The sequence below is a fragment of the Mirounga leonina genome, unplaced genomic scaffold (genome assembly GCF_011800145.1).
Source record: "Mirounga leonina isolate KUSES-001 unplaced genomic scaffold, KU_Mleo_1.0 Mir_200, whole genome shotgun sequence".
Classification (NCBI taxonomy): domain Eukaryota; kingdom Metazoa; phylum Chordata; class Mammalia; order Carnivora; family Phocidae; genus Mirounga; species Mirounga leonina.
Genome location: NW_023270503.1, coordinates 6,904,208 through 6,916,822, shown reverse-complemented (window position 1 = coordinate 6,916,822; position 12,615 = coordinate 6,904,208). Strand labels below are relative to the sequence as shown.

The 12,615-nt window shown below is 41.9% G+C and overlaps 1 protein-coding gene across 5 annotated transcripts in view; it reads right to left on the bottom strand.

Annotated features, from left to right (window-relative positions):
* The window catches only part of RHOT1 (ras homolog family member T1), a 60,961-nt gene extending 48,397 nt beyond the window's left edge, over positions 1-12,564 (bottom strand). For all 5 annotated transcript variants that reach the window (XM_035027784.1, XM_035027782.1, XM_035027785.1 and 2 more), the window contains exon 1: positions 12,386-12,564. In XM_035027784.1, coding sequence (XP_034883675.1) covers positions 12,386-12,461 — 76 coding nt within the window. In that variant the 5' untranslated portion in view covers positions 12,462-12,564. The remainder of the gene's footprint in view (positions 1-12,385) is intronic.
* Positions 12,565-12,615: the final 51 nt, after the last annotated feature.

Genomic DNA, 12,615 nt, shown 5'->3' with positions numbered 1-12,615 from the left:
TATTGCCACATACTCGATTTGCTCAAATAAGGCCATTCTGCTCTGCGTAAGCACAAACAGGCTATGATGGATCTTGCCTCCTCACATGGTTTATTCATCTAAAACAGCATTCCTTCTCACTCCTCTGCTTTTCCAAATGTTAACCATCTCTCAAGGACAGCGCAAATTCTACCTCATCCCTAAAGACGTCCCAGGGCTACTGCAGCCCTCGCTTTCCTTCTTTGAACTCCTTATGTGCCACACAACTTACATCAAACTGTTATGAATATAAGGTGCATACTTAACGTGTGTGTGTCTACATCAATATAATAATCAAATATTTGATAATGAATTGAATTTTCTAATTTTATATGAATGGGAGAAAGACTTCTAGCACATCAGCCAGACTGAATTATTTGACTTGCTTTCACCTTGCCCAAGCACAATAGCATTGCTTTTGTTTCAGCCCTGCCATTTAGGAAATTAAGTTCCACCTCGTGGAGCTTCTGGAACTATCCCATTCAAAGTTTTTCTTACCAGCAACTGAAGAGCTATGAACAGTAGGGTAACTTCTGAGGGGAAAAATAAATTCTAAAATTACTGTTCAGTTTGTCTTTAGTAGAAAATAATTAATGTTGAAATTTCCAATAATATTAAAAGAGGATGTGATATAATAAAGAATCCATCTGGACTTCATCCCCACCCAGTTCCTGGCGCAGAGCTTCAAAATCCCTTAGAAGTTCCTGTGTGATAGGAGTGTCTTTTGTTAAAGTCCGTTTCAACATACTTGAGTTTATCCTGATAAGATGACCCATCAGGGAGAAGGGAGGGCCTAGACAGCTTCAGGATGGGGACTGGTTACCAACCATGTGATTAATGGGTTGGAACCTTCAGCCCCACCCCAAAACCTAGCAGCTGGCCGGGGGGGAGGCCAGGAGCCCACAGATTGAGTTCAATCACATGGTCAATGATTTAATCAATCATGCCTACATAATGAAGCTGCATATAAAAACTCTGGACATCAAAGCTCAGGGGAGATTCCTAGTTGGTGAACCTGATGATGAACCAGGAAGGTGGCACACTCTGACTCCAAGGGGACAGATGCTCCCAGGCTCAGGGCCCTTCAAGACCTTGCCCTATGTACCTCTTAATCTGGCTGTTCATTCGTGTAACCGGAAGTACAGCACTTTCCTGAGTTCTGTGAGTTGTTCTAGTGAATTATCAAACCTAAGGGGGTTGTAGGAAGCCCCAAACTTGTAGTCAGCCAGGAAGAAGTGTGGGTAGTCTGGGGACCCCACTTGCAGTTGGTGTCTAAAGTAAGGGTAATCTTGTTGGGGACGTTGCACTTTAACTTGTAGGATCTGATGCTAATGCAGGGTGGTTAGTGTCAAAATTGAATTGAATTGTAGAACACTCAGAAAACTGCCAGAATGAAGAGGGCACGACAGTTTTGTTTTTATAAAAAGTAGTGATGGCTCAAAAAACTGAGAAACACTGTAACAGACCTTCTATCCAAGAGTACGAGTTCCACTCTGGCATATTTGCCCATGTCTGGACCAAGCTAGGGGAAAAAACACTGGAAGATCATACAGTATTAACTTAATGCTTTTACATGACCCATCTTCCTTGTGCAGACTCCTACTATTAATTAATTTGCTAAGTATTTACCTGATTGTCTTCCAAGTACAAAGTTTAAGCTTACATTCTCTGTGGGGATAATATGGAAAATGTATTAAACAAGATAGACAAAATTGCTATGAAGAGGTACAGATCAAGTGCTATGCTCAATCACTCTTGAGAAAAGGGAAAGGGGGCAGGTAAGGGTGGGAAGAGAAAGAGATATTTTCTGCTCTAAACATAGCAGAATATCAAAAAGCTCATAAAAGAAGCTTATAGTTTGGTCTCAAGGAGGAAAAACTGAGTAATCAGTTAAGACATGTGTGTTCTTAAAACAGTACTGTGCGTAACACCTAGGCAAACATCCAGCATATCACCAGTGATCTCCTAAAGGACTTCCTAGACCTTCTTGATGAAAACTTTAGTTTTCCTACCAGCTACTGAGTATCTCTGGAAAGACTAAGGAACAAGAATTTCATTATCACCCACGGGAAATTCCACAAGGGCAGAGAATGTGTCTTTCTTGCTCACTATTGAATCTTAGGTCCTAGCAAATGCTCTTAGTAAATGCAGCTTATGGCTTAGTGGTTAAGAGCACAGATTTGAAATTTAGGGAAGTGGTTGGTTACTTTTGAGAGAAAGAGAAGGAAATGCAAGGGGCTTCAACTGATTGGTAATGTTTTCTTTATCAAGCTAGGTGATGGGTATTTGTTATATTATTCTTTATACCTTTGATATAAATATTTCACACACACACAAAAAGGGAAAAAAATAATACAGGCTTTGGAATCAGCCAAGACTGGACGGAAATCTCAGTCCCAGGGCTTACTAGCTGTGTCTCCTCAGGCAAGTCATCTAGCCTCAGTTTATTCATCTATATAATGCTGAACAGCCACAGCTGAATTAGTAAGAGGATTAATTAAGATGACATACGTAATGCTCAGCACAATACCTGGCAAACATTAAATACACAAATGGTAGTTGTCATCATGATGATGATGACAGTTTAAATTAAAGGAGTTAAGTGAGCACTAGAATGGGCCAGAAAATTTGGATTTGGGAATCAGCTTTCTAATTAGCAGTATAACCTTGAGTTGTCACTGACTCTCTCTGGGCCTCAATTTTCTCATCAGTTAAAAAAAAAAAAAAAAAAGGACTAGATGCTACAATGTTTATACTCTGTTTATTAAAAAAAGGACTAGGTGCTATCAATGATTAATCTACACTATCACACAGCACACCTTAGAAGAGTGGCCTGTAACAGATGAAAAAGTGCACATTACATGTACCTTATAGTAATTTACCTCAGGGTATCCTAGCAATGGCAGACAGATCCCCAAACCGTATCTGTTATCTATTTTAATTGTGTATAGGAAAGTGATTTGTCAGGAACCTTCATCCATCTATAAGAACAAAGTGCGACTCACCAAGGCAATATGGGGTCCAGAAATTTCTAGAACTTGCTGACTTATAATCAGCATTTCATAACTTTTTTCCTTAAATAACTCCATTCATCATGGCCTTGTTTAGGGTCCCAGAAATCCCAAACCTTCAGTTAGCTCAAGGTAGTATTCATCTCAAAATCCATAGTAGTCCATTCTAATTCCACATGATATGCACAATGGAGGCAAAATAGTTATCTTAAAATGAACCAAGCCACTGCCTTCTTATTTCAGCATCAGAAAACCTAGAGCTTGGACCTGCTGCCTATTTTTTACTCTTGGCAACTGAGGCTACTGCAGAGTAAGAAGAATGCATTTGGGAGAGAGCCCTAACAAAGTTCCTTGCAAAGAGTGATGTCTGATTGAAGACAACACACAGCAGAGCTGCCTGTGGGTCACCTGACAGGAGGATGCCTCTGCTGTGAAGTCCAATCAAGTCCACCAGGCCCTGTACTATACGTTATTTTAGTAAGTAATAAAACTCCCAGGTACTTAAAACAACAAACCTTTCAGGAGATCCAATGCTTGTACAATTCCTGTGGTCTTTGAACTTCTGGGTCTTTCTTACCCAAGTAGAGAGGTCTTTTTCCCTAGTGTCTCCAAAATCCCACAACTACCGCCAGCACAGATGTTCCCAGAAACTGTTCCATTTCTTTTTTTTTAAAGATTTTATTTATTTATTTGACAGAGAATGACACAGTGAGAGAGGGAAAGCAAGCAGGGGGAGTGGGAGAGGGAGGCTCCGCAGGCTTCCCGCAGAGCAAGGAGCCCGATGCGGGGCTCGATCCCAGGACCCTGGGATCATGACCTGAGCCGAAGGCAGACGCTTAACCGATTGAGCCACCCAGGCGCCCCAAAACTGTTCATTTCTGCAGAGCTCTCCTGGACATCTTACACATCTCTACGTTGTTGTTGTTGTTGTTGTTGTTTTTAAGATTTTATTTATTTATTTGACAGAGAGAGACACAGCGAGAGAGGGAACACAAGCAGGGGGAGTGGGAGAGGGAGAAGCAGGCTTCCTGCTGAGCAGGGAGCCCGATGCGGGGCTCGATCCCAGGACCCCAGGATCATGACCTGAGCCGAAGGCAGACACTTAACGACTGAGCCACCCAGGTGCCCCACATCTCTACATTCTTATCCTTGATCAACTATGTTAAGAATGGGAAAAATGAATCAGATGCTCAATAACTCAGATGCTCCCTGGTACCCAAAGGGAAAACAAGTCTCACTCTTGCTTGGTCCTTGAGAAATCTGCCTGCCTTAATACCCTTCAGACCTTGATTCCTCTCGCAATCCCCTTTTTAGAATTACCTATTTATTTATTTATTTATTTTAAGACTTTATTTATTTGACACAGAGACGAGAGAGCACAAGCAGGGGGAGCGGCAGGCAGGCAGTGGGAGAGGGAGAAGCAGGCTCCCCGCTGAGCAAGGAGCCCGATGTGGGGCTCGATCCCAAGACCCTGAGATCATGACCTGAGCCAAAGGCAGCTGCTTAACCGACTGAGCCACCCAGGCACCCCTAGAATTACTTTTTTAAAATTCTGCTTGTATCCCACCACTCCAAAGCCCTCACCAGTTTCAGAAGAAATCTAACTTAATCCACAGCTGGAAATCTTCAACAAAAATGATCAAAATGAAGTGAAACACCAACATTAAAAGGCCTATTCGTTTCCAAGGAAGCTAAGGACTTACTGCTCCATAATCACCACCACGCAGGCCTTCAACAGGTGGTCCCTGTTACCTTTAGAGTCCCCTCCCTCACCACAACCCTTCCACGTCAGCCATTCTCCCTCATTTCTCTGCTCAAAACTCATGAGAACAGCCCTTTTCCTGGCCATTGTCCCTTTCTGCTTTTCCCATGGACCCCTTACATTCCCAGGGATATTTTCAGAAGGGAAAGACCAACATTCTGAGGAAATTCCGATTTCTTCACAGCTTGGCTCAACAAGGCAGTTGTGGCCACCAGTGCAGCAACGGGCTCCTCCCACCAGAGTACAAACCTGCCACCAGGTCTATTCCAACAGAGCAGGCCTCAGGGACAGAGAAAGACACCCCTTGGCAAGAGAAAGGGCACTGTAAACACTACAACAATTAAAGAGCCTTACTTACGTTTGATCATACAGACCTACAATCAGTGATACCAAAAGTGGGAATCATTCAATTTATTTATATGCATACTGCCACTTAGAGTGTGGTACTTTTATTTATTTACTCATTCATATTCTGCCTTACCTGTTAAAAAATCTGAGGCGGTTTAGTACTCACTGCAATATAACAATTCCATCTAGTTTCTGAAGTAATTGTATAGCAGGCCTTTTAAAAATCAAAGAACAGGAATCTCTTCCACATAAAAATCCAAGAGTGATTTCCTCTTCTAAAAAAAAGTTCAATATTAGAGCAAAAGAGATTACAGGGGACTTGGAGAAAATGAGCACAGTTTCATTAGTATCATTTTGGGTTTCCTTTTGGAAGAGCAGTAAGATGATAGCTACTTTAATAAAAGATTGGCAGATGTGATTTAGTTAAGAAATGCTTCAGTGAATCTAAACTAGAGCATTTTGCTTCCTTTAAGGCCTAACCACCTAACCCTGAGTGAGACATCAAAAAAATAGGGAAGCAGCAGGTTTAAAATTACAATAGGCCACCAATTTTAGCCTAATTTTTTTTTTAAGATTTTATTTATTTATTTGACAGAGAGAGACACAGCAAGAGAGGGAACACAAGCAGGGGGAGCCGGAGAGGGAGAAGCAGGCTTCCCGTGGAGCAGGGAGCCCGAAGTGGGGCTCGATCCCAGAACCCTGGGATCATGACCTGAGCCGAAGGCAGACGCTTAACAACTGAGCCACCCAGGGGCCCCAATTTTAGCCTAAATTCTATTTAAATAGGTCTACAATCCAAAAGGCCCCTCGACAATGGCAGATCTGAGTATAAACACTACATATTTTCAACTACTCCAAAAAATAATTTCCATGAAGGAACAAATTTCTCTAATTACTGTACCAATTAAATTTTATATTTAAGGGGCGCCTGGGTGGCTCAGTTGGTTAAGCGACTGCCTTCGGCTCAGGTCATGATCCTGGAGTCCGGGGATCGAGTCCCGCATCGGGCTCCCTGCTCGGCAGGGGGTCTGCTTCTCCCTCTGACCCTCCTCCCTCTCCTGCTCTCTGTCTCTCATTCTCTCTCTCTCAAATAAATAAATAAATCTTAAAAAAAAAATTATATTTAATATATCATATATAATATACTTACATAATTTTATAACAAATAAGTATAAATTTAATAAAATATAATATGTAAAAATGTAACTGAGGGGCACCTGGGTGGCTCAGTCGTTAAGCGTCTGCCTTCGGCTCGGGTCATGATCCCAGGGTCCTGGGATCAAGCCCTGCATCGGGCTCCCTGCTCGGCGGGAAGCCTGCTTCTCCCTCTCCCACTCCCCCTGCTTGTGTTTCCTCTCTCACTGTGTGTCTCTCTCTCTCTCTCTGTCAAATAAATAAATAAAATCTTAAAAAAAAAATGTAACTGAAAAATATTTAACATAAATATTAATATGGAGGACAAAGAATTATTGTTAGCCAGCCATCTAATGGTCTCTACTTCCTCTATTTTGCCTGAGAAACACTGAGTAATCTATAAAAACAAAAGGCATGGTCACAATTATCCCCGAAGAGGGAAGGACTTCTGATCAGTTCAACACAACATGCCACGGTGTTGTCTGGACTCCATGCTTCTAAGTAGGTCATCCATGGGAAACATAATTCATCACTATAGAACAAATTATCTAGATTTATCCAGGCTAAAAATTTCTTTGTCTTTTCATAACATCTTTTGAACATCTAGTTCTAAATGACAGCAAATTCCTAATATTCATGAAGCGGAAATAACATTTTTTGGTTCTAATTACCATCCTAACCGCCATATTGGTTATTTTTCTTGATAACAAACACCCCGTGTTTCAAGTGGTAAAGGGACCTACTCCTCATTTTTATCTGCTACTTCTTATGAAGCTTTGTTGGCTCTCCCTAAATTATGTAATTAAAATATACGGGGATGAGGAAGGTGACTATGAGTTATAATTTTAACTGGGAAACTTTAGCATTTGGGGCAATAGCTGAGTACTGTTCCAAAGGAAAATTTCATTGACCATATGCAGACTATTTGGGCTGCAGAAGAACAAATGTTACGGTCTATCCCTCTCCTTTGAACTAGATCAACCCTAGTGCCCAACTGGTGCCAGAGGAACAAAAAGACAGGTCGTAATACATATGTGAGAATGATATAGACTCCCTATGAAGAGAAGAGACTCTTTAGACTATGCTTGAACATCCTTAGTCATAAACTATCACCCAGGTACTAAAAACACAGTATAACTGAAACTGGAGGAGTTTAATCTTCAAATATCATTTAACAAAGATCAGAATGGAAAGCAATATGGCTTTAAAGGGACTGTAGAAAGTTTTTTTTCTAACATAAATGCTAGCTTATTACTGAAATTTCTTTGATTCTTACTCCTATCATATGCCTGAGGAATCTTTCCTGATCCTACTAAGATGACCTCTGGTGTTTCAAGGAGAAGCTGACCTCTTGGCAAGAAATGTAACTGTTGGCAGCCAAGACACAGAATAGACATGACACTGTCATTAGATGTCACTGGTCTACTTTATTGCCAGAATACAGGAATCTCCCAGGCAAAACCAAGCTAAGGACCTGGAACAAGACACTGGACGAACGCTGCCCTCAAATGCTAACAATAACCACACATCAGATTGGATTTAGGAAAGGAGAATGGTCGGGGTGCCTGGGTGGCTCAGTCGTTGAGCATCTGCCTTCAGCTCAGGTCATGATCCCAGGGTCCTGGGATCGAGTCCCACATCAGGCTCCCTGCTCTGCGGGAAGCCTGCTTCTCCCTCTCCCACTCTCCGTGCTTATGTTCCCTCTCTCGCTGTCTCTCTCTCTGTTAAAAAATAAATGAAATCTTAAAAAAAAAAAAAAAAGAAAGGAGAATGGTCAAATGTTTATGACTAAGAGGACTGGTTTGGAAAACAAGTAAAGGCTAAATAAATGGAACTAACTTGAATTCATTCATCCTTTCAAAAACTATGGATGACCTGGGGCACCCGGGTGGCTCAGAGGGTTAAGCGTCCCACTCTTGATTTCGGCTCAGGTCATGATCTCAGGATTGTGAGACTGAGCCCCGCGTCCAGCTCTGCACTGAGCATGGAGTCTGCTTGGGATTCTCTCTTTCCCTCTCCCTCTCCACTGCCCCCCTCCCAAGCTCTCTTGCGCGCGCATGATCTCTCTCAAAAAACAAAAACAAAAAACTACAGATGACCTTTGAACAATGCAGAGGTTAGAGGCACCAACCAACTCCCCATATCCCCAGCAGTCCAAAATCCTCAGATAACTTTTAACTCCCCAAAAACTTAACTACTAATAACTACTGTTGACCAGAAGCCTTACTGATGACATAGTCTATTAATACATATTTTGTATGTTATTCTTACAATAAAGTAAACTGGAGAAAAAAATGTTATTAAGAAAATCATAAGGAAAATACATGTATAGTGCTGTACCGTAAAAAATCCCCATATAAATGGACCCACACAGTTCAAACCCATGTTGTTCAGGGTCAACTGTATTTGAGCGCCTACTCTATGCCAGGCCTATTCTAGGCACTGGGGATATAGCAACGAACAAGACAAAGCCTCTGCCCTCATGAAGCTTACTATCGAACCCAAAAAACAAGTGAACAAATATGCAGGGAAGAATCACCTAAGTCAAGGCCTTCTTGTCCAGAAAGCAGTAGAGAGCAGTACAACAGTGAAACAAGGGCCAGATTGTGATAGACTTTGCAGGCCTGCATTAAAAAGTTTGGACTTTAGGGGCGCCTGGGTGGCTCAGTCATTAAGCGTCTGCCTTCGGCTCAGGTCATGATCTCAGGGTCCTGGGATCGACCCCGCCATCGGGCTCCCTGCTCAGCAGGAAGCCTGTTTCTCCCTCTCCCACTCCCCCTGCTTGTGTTCCCTCTCTCGCTGTGTCTCTCTCTGTCAAATAAATAAATAAAATCTGTAAAAAAAAAAGTTTGGACTTTATTCTAAGTCAAAATAGAAATCATCAAAGAATTTTAAAAATGGATAACAGGATCTGAGATATTTTTTAAAGATGACTCTGCCTGCTACATACAGAATAGACGGAATTAGAAGCAGAGAGACCAGTTAAGGAGAGATACTACAAAAGCCTAGGCCAGAGCCAATCGAAGCCTTAGCTAGTTTGGCTTGAACTAGTTTTGATGATAAGCTAATCAGTTGGACATATTGAGTAAGAGCCATCAGATTCATTTAAAATGAGGATAACAGTTCCACTTTCTCAATTATTTTGACCGGTAAAGACAAACTTTTCAATTTAAAAACAAGACTTCACTAAAACTAAATCTTGTGTACTTTTAATGTAGCTACATGATTTAGATAAAAGGTCATTAAGGTTCATGCTAATTTTACTGCAACAAGGACATTTGTTAAGCATAGTAATGCAAATCTAGTTAAATACATATTCTGGTGAAAGAATCTGACCATGAAAAATCATAATCTGAAGAACTAAGTTTTGCATGGTTGCATTTTTAATGATTTAAAATTTTTTGTTTTGTTTAAAGAATGGCAACTGACTTTTAACGTGGCCTGAATGGTCCCCATTATGTTCAATATTATTAAGATAAGGTGCAAATGATATTTAAAACACTTTGGCTTTCTCTGTAAATAAATACCTTAAAATTTATAGACAATCTAACTTCTTTGATCTGAAAACTAAAGAGACAGTAAGCAATTAGTTCGCATTTAAACCTGGATGGATCAGAATCCAGAGTCTGGATGGGCCAAGAAAAGATCCATTTCACCTCCCAAGTACAGTATAGGTTTAGCCAACAGAATGTTGAAACCATTCACAACTACTTGGGAGTTTCAGTGAATGAAGATGCTGCTGTGTGGTTCAGGGACAGTAACAGCAGTAAAATGTACTGAAGTGATAGAGAAGGAACAGACTTTACAAAAATACCAGAGATGATGCTCTTTTTTTTTTTTCTTTCCCATTCCCCTTAACCATCTTAAAATGAAAACTAAATTACTACCACTTTTACCTTAAAAAGTGCGTTTCCTGATAAATCCATGTGTTAGACCAATTTATTCTTATTTATTTATTTATTAAGATTTTATTTATTAATTTATTTGTCAGAGAGAGCACAAACAGGGAGAGGGGCAGGCCGAGGGAGAAGCAGGCTCCCCACTGAGCAAGGAACCCCATGTGGGACTTGATCCCAGGACCCTGGGATCATGACCTAAGCCGAAGGCAAACGCTTAACCAACTGAGCCACCCAGGCATCCCGTATTTTTTTATTTATTAAAATAGCCTTGGTCACATTTATGTTTACCCAGCATTTAAAGTGGTATAGCTAGGCTAGCAGCTGCCAAATATTTACATTAAATCTCCTAATGCTTCAAACATTTCCCCCCAAAATACCAGCTTTTAATTTAATTAAAATTACATATTTCACATTAAGTATAATTCTAATATTTTTAAATGTGAAAAAAATTATATCTATGGTAACTGGCCTAAAAGCTTTTGGAACAAACCTTTTCAAGGAAAATGTCTTCTTTAAAAACTAAGGCTTTCTTTTAGGTCAGGTTCTCCCTGTGATCAAAAAGCTCACGCATGCACACTTTTCTCAACTCTCCTATTTGCTTTCATATCTGCAGAACATGGCTTTTAATTTTTCTAACAAATTTTGAGTTCTTTTATGTATTTCTAAATAATACTGTTAACATTTTAACTTAAATGCCCTAAGCCTGAACAATATATCTTACATATATATAGCATTTCTATTTAGATGTTTCACAGACTAATTATATGTAATTGCTTTCTATATTCAAAAGTAAAACCCAAACATAGGATTTTTGCTTTCAGAAAATTAGTATTGCAATTACTGTACTATAAAACTATTTTTTTACACAGTTAAGGATCAGCTTCTTAAGTGGCTCATCTACTCACTTTCCCTACCTTATTCCAAATGCATCAGGTATGAATCGTATGTTAAGTAACACCTTCCTGAACTTTGTCAAGGAAATCCATGCAAAATACAGATTAAGATATAGTTAAAAATAAAGACTAAAATTCACAACTGCAAACCAAAAAGTAAACTGTGTCAAGCCAAGTTTACTTCCAAATTCTGATTTTAAAGACTTCTCCAAACAGCAGGTGAACAGAGGTTTCAATGAATATCAAAGAACACTACAGACGAGGGTAAAAATGTGTTAGCTTTCTTCCTTGGGAGTGCATCAGAGTGACCTGGAGGGGCTACTCTAGGATGAAATGGGGTTTGAAACAGAATGCTTCAAAACAATTAACTAATGTATAAACAAGCAATTCAGTCCTCCCAGCCCACTTTCCTATTTTAGTCCTACCAAATGAGTCATGTAACTAGCCAAGTGATATCAAGAAGTCCCTGTTGTTCTGTCCCCAAGTCAGTGAACAGAAGGCATTTCTCCTTTATTATATCTTCAAAAGGTGAAATCTAAGAATTTCTAGGGGGTCTTCTGTGTATGTGTCAGTTTGGATCTCCTGTGTGCCTGTTATTTATAAATTACCAAGTAGCTATACAATAAATAATGCTTAAAAGGGGGGGGGGATTTGGCTTTTGGTGACAATAATTCTCTCAACTAAAGGACCCTCCCCAGATAATTATTAATTCATTGAGCACTTGTCTAACTTGAAGTTGAGAGTAATTTTTGAGGAAATATCGAGGATACCAGGAGTTATTCCAACGCAAAGAACAAGTAACGCCAAAAACAGGTGAATGTCTAGAGGGTGGGAAGATTGCGAGCACACACACACAAAAAAGCAGAACCCTGACCTTGCCGGCAAGTCGAACAGTTGTGCACCCCTCCCCCTAGCCTCCCCGGGAGCCGGTTCACGCCATCCCAATTGGTCAGTCGGCCTGTTCCAGCACCTGCCTGGCAGTGACAAGCGAATCTCCACGAAAGACAAGAGGGTCTGAAAAGGAAGCGGCCTCGGAAACGCTTTGAGGCCCAGGAGGAAAGGATTCCAAGCGGAAAAGGAGGAGAGGACCTTCGGAGGGATGAGGCCGGTGGTCAGAGGCTCAGGGGGACAAGGCTTGCGAGGACGACTGGGGGTCAGGGGCCGGAGGTGTTAGCAGGGCCCGGGTGAGGTGAGAGGTTGAGGGCCGCCTGCGGGCCGCGGGAAGGGGAGAGCTAAGGGGCTGGGAGGCCCGAGGGAGCGGAGAGGGGCGAGCAGGCCCGGGGCGGCAGGGACTGCGGTGGCCCCGGCGCGCGGACTCACGTTCTCCCACCAGCAGGATCCGCACGTCTTTCTTCATGTCGGCGGCTCGCAGGGGCCGGGCTCGGCCCGCACGCATGGAGCGGACACCTCTCGCCGGGAGCGCCTACCCCGCGGAGCCGCTCTCCCAGCGCTGCCGGCACCGCCTGCCAGCCTCCCCCGCCGCCCCGCCCGATCCTCTGCCAGGGCCCGCCGCGCCGCCTCCTCGCCTGCTTCCCCGCTCGGGAGCCGGG